This window comes from Arachis duranensis, chromosome 4, assembly GCF_000817695.3.
Source record: "Arachis duranensis cultivar V14167 chromosome 4, aradu.V14167.gnm2.J7QH, whole genome shotgun sequence".
Taxonomy (NCBI): Eukaryota; Viridiplantae; Streptophyta; class Magnoliopsida; order Fabales; family Fabaceae; genus Arachis; species Arachis duranensis.
In genome coordinates, this window is record NC_029775.3 from 36,249,026 (window position 1) to 36,253,402 (window position 4,377).

The 4,377-nt window shown below is 42.4% G+C and overlaps 1 protein-coding gene across 1 annotated transcript in view; it reads right to left on the reverse strand.

Moving 5' to 3' along the window:
* Positions 1-327: 327 nt before the first annotated feature.
* LOC107484454 (uncharacterized) overlaps positions 328-4,377 on the reverse strand; it is a 33,131-nt gene continuing 29,081 nt past the window's right edge. The window contains exon 3 of the mRNA XM_016105024.3: positions 328-4,372. Coding sequence (XP_015960510.3) covers positions 328-4,372 — 4,045 coding nt within the window. The remainder of the gene's footprint in view (positions 4,373-4,377) is intronic.

Below are 4,377 nucleotides of genomic sequence, written 5' to 3' on the forward strand. Positions count from 1 at the left end.
GAGAAGAGAGGATTTTTAGTGTTGTTGTTAGGAAGAAATAAAAAGAAGAAATGAAAGAAAGAAGGGGAGTGTCGAAGGAGGGGGGGCACGGAGAAGAGAAAAGAAATGTTTAAGTGGGGGCATGTGCCCCCCACGTGCTCTCCCCCCCTTTTCTTTTTTTTTTGTCGATTACTACATTCTCTCCCCCTTAAGAAATTCGGTCCCCGAATTTCGAATTTATATACGGTGATAAGTGTGATAGTTACCTTTAGACTCAAACAAATACGGATATTTGTCACGCATAGCGTCCTCCATTTCCCAAGTTGCTTCTTCTACCGAATGATTCTTTCAAACAACTTTCACAGATGCTATCTCTTTAGAACGTAGTTTCTTTACTTGGCGATCAACGATAGCCACGGGTTCCTCTTCAAATGATAAATCCTCCTTTAGCTCTATGGCTTGTGGTGTAAGCACATGAGATGGGTCAGAAAGGTATTTGCGCAACATTGACATGTGAAAAACTGGATGAATCATAGACAACTCAGACGGTAGTGCCAAGCGATAAGCGACTACACCTATTCTGTCCAATATCTCAAATGGACCAATATAACGAGGACTTAGCTTCCCTCTTTTTCCAAACCTCATCACTCCCTTCATAGGTGACACCTTAAGAAACACTTGATCACCCACTGAAAATTCTAAGTTACGCCTCCTATTATCAACATAAGCCTTCTGCCTACTCTGAGCTGCTAATAAACGTTCTCTTATTATGCGAACCTTCTCAACCGCATCTTGTACCAAATTTGGCCCTAAAAGCTTAACCTCACCAACCTCAAACCACCCAATAGGTGACCTGCATCTTCTCCCATAAAGAGCCTCAAATGGTGCCATTTGAATGCTGGCTTGATAACTATTATTATAAGAGAACTCGATCAAAGGTAGATAGCTGTCCCAATTCCCACCAAAATCTAGAACACAACACCTTAACATGTCTTCCAATATCTGGATCGTCCTCTCTGATTGCCCATCAGTTTGAGGGTGAAAAGCTGTGCTAAGATCTAGACGGGTTCCTAACGCTTTTTGAAAAGATTTCCAAAAATGAGAGGTGAACTGGGGCCCGCGATCTGAAATAATGGACACTGGAATTCCATGTAGCTTAACTATCTCATCAACATAAAGTTGAGCATACCGAGCTGCACTGAAAGTTGTTTTCACCGGAAGAAAGTGAGCTGACTTCGTCATTCTATCCACAATTACCCAAATTGAATCAAAACCTTTAAAACTACGAGGTAAACCTGTTACAAAATCCATTGTAATCCTTTCCCACTTCCATTCAGGTATCTCAATCTGTTGTAATAACCCAGCAGGTCTTTGATGTTCAGCTTTAACTTGTTGGCAAGTTAAGCAATGAGAAACAAAAACTCCTATGTCTTTCTTCATGCCTTCCCACCAATCACTTTGTGCAACCTTGATCTGTTCTATCAGGGAAGATTGGGTTCGAACATGTGCTAAGAAAACTCCTGATTCTCCAAGATCAAATTGAATTCCACTGGCCTCCAATTGATGGACTTCTTCAACAATTGGTCTCCTTCCAAGAGTGATATGGGCCAAGCTACCCATAGATTTTCTACTGAGGGCATCTGCTACAACATTTGCCTTTCCAGGATGATACAAAATGGTACAATCATAATCTTTTAGCAACTCCATCCATCTCCGTTGCCTTAAATTTAAATCCTTTTGTTGGAATATATACTTCAAACTCTTGTGATCCGTATAGATCTCACAGGTCTCACCATAAAGGTAATGTCTCCAAATCTTTAAAGCAAAGACGACCGCTGCCATCTCCATGTCATGAGTTGGATAATTCTGCTCATGCTTCTTGAGTTGTCGCGAGGCATAGGCAATAACGCGGCCATGCTGCATTAATACACAACCAAGTCCTATCCGAGATGCATCACAAAAGACTGAGAATCCCCCAGACCCAGAAGGTAAAACAAGAACTGGTGCTGAGGTTAGACAAGCCTTAAGTGTCTGAAAACCTTCCTCACAAGCTTCTGACCATTGAAACTTCACATTCTTCTGAGTTAACTTGGTTAATGGTGTCGAAATTCTCGAAAAGTCCTTGATGAACCGCCGATAGTAACCGGCCAACCCTAGGAAGCTGCGAATTTCTGTCACTGTAGTTGGCCTTGGCCACTTCTGAACGGCTTCAACCTTCTTTGGATCCACCATGATTCCATCTTTTGATATCACATGCCCCAAGAATGTCACTTGATCAAGCCAAAACTCACATTTAGAAAACTTAGCATAAAGCTTGTGATCCCTTAAGGTTTGTAACACAATCCTCAAATGATACTCATGCTCCGTAGCACTTTTCGAATACACCAAGATATCATCAATGAAGATGATAACAAAGCGGTCCAAGAAAGGTTTGAAGACTCGATTCATTAAGTCCATGAAAGCTGCTGGCGCATTCGTCAGACAAAAGGACATTACTAAGAACTCGTAGTGCCTATAGCGAGTACGAAAAGTAGTTTTTGGAATGTCTTCCTCTTTTATCTTCAATTGATGGTACCCTGAACGCAGGTCGATTTTTGAGAAACAGGTAGCTCCTTGAAGTTGATCAAACAAATCATCAATCCTTGGCAATGGATACTTGTTGCGAACAGTTATCTTATTGAGCTGACGATAATCCACACATAGTCGCATCGTCCCATCCTTCTTCTTTACGAATAGAACAGGAGCTCCCCATGGAGAAGTGCTAGGACGAATGAATCCTTTCTCTAGCATATCTTCCAATTGAACTTTTAATTCTCGTAACTCAGTTGGAGCCATACGATAGGGAGGAATGGACACAGGTTGGACTCCTGGAGCTAATTCTATGGAAAACTCAACTTCGCGATTAGGTGGCATCCCTGGTAGCTCATCAGGGAACACATCAGGAAATTCTCTAACTATAGGAACCTGATCAAGACTAGGCACTTCGGCATCAACATCTCTAACAACTGCCAGAAATCCTTGGTTTCCCTTATCCATCAATTGCATAGCACTCATAGATGAGATGATGCTAGCTAAAGTGGGACAGTCATCACCCTTAAAAACAAAAGGTGAGATACCCGGTATGTCAAACTTTACAGTTTTGGAGTAACAGCCCACATCAGCATGACAAGCTGCTAACCAATCCATGCCTAAGATGACATCAATATCTTCCATTGGTTCTAAAAGGATCAAATCAGCTAAGGTTTCAACGGTATTAATTCTAACAACACAAGACTGAAATACGACTCGAACCATCGTGGAGACTCCAAGCGGAGTGCCAACATGAAATGGGTGGGATAACAGTTCAGGTTGTTTACCGAAACGAGATGCAAGATGTGGAGATACATATGAATAATGAGAACCCGTATCAAATAACATTCGAGCATCTAAAGAACAAACTTGTAAAGTACCTGCCACCACAGCATGAGAAGCTTGAGCATCTTGACGTGTTAAGGCATACACACGTGCCTGACCTCTTCCTCTTTGGCTCCCTCCTCTGTTATAAGTCTGACCCCTACCACCTGCTCCTCTGCCACTAGGACCAGAAGAATTTCCAAGAGACATAGCTGAAGATGATGGCATTGGTGTTGTAGGACGTGCAATACCTGGAGCAAAGCCTCCTCTAGAATTTGGACAATCCCTCCTAAGATGACCAGATTGACCACAACCAAAACATGCACCAGTAGCCTTGAAACATATACCGGAATGGTAACTCCCACACTGAAGACAATAGGGCTGAGCTGGCCTTGTCTGATTTGAACCCTGTGCACTAGATTGAGAGGTGCTCTTAACAAAAGGTCTGGGATTCGAAACACTCATGGGAGCAGATCCAGAAGAAGCAACCCCACCAAAAGATGCTTGAGGACGAGCTCGATACCCCGAATAACTTTGCTGATTAGTTTGACCATGATGAGATTGAAATCCTCCTAAACTAGATCCACCAGAAAATTGTCCCTTCATCTTGGGCTTCTTACCAACATCCTTAAAAGCATTTCTCTCCGCTATCCCAGCTTCAATTCCATAGGCAGAGTTTAGGACATCCTTAAAAGACATGCGTCCGTCTTCAGGCATAAGAGTAGTGAACATAGGTTCTGCCAATCCATGAACGAAACGATAAACTTTCATCTCTTCTGAATTCACCAAGTACGGAGCACTCTTAGAAAGTCTAGTAAACTCCTTAGCATACTCAGTCACTGTCATATTCTCTTGCCTTAATCTTTCAAAGGCAATTGCATCTTCTGCTTGCTTGTTAGCTGGATAGAATCGAGCAAGAAACTCTTCAGTAAACTCTTCCCAAGAAGGAGGAGGAAGTCCAGCTGCTTCTTTGCTCTCAAGAAGAGACTCATACCAATATCTTGC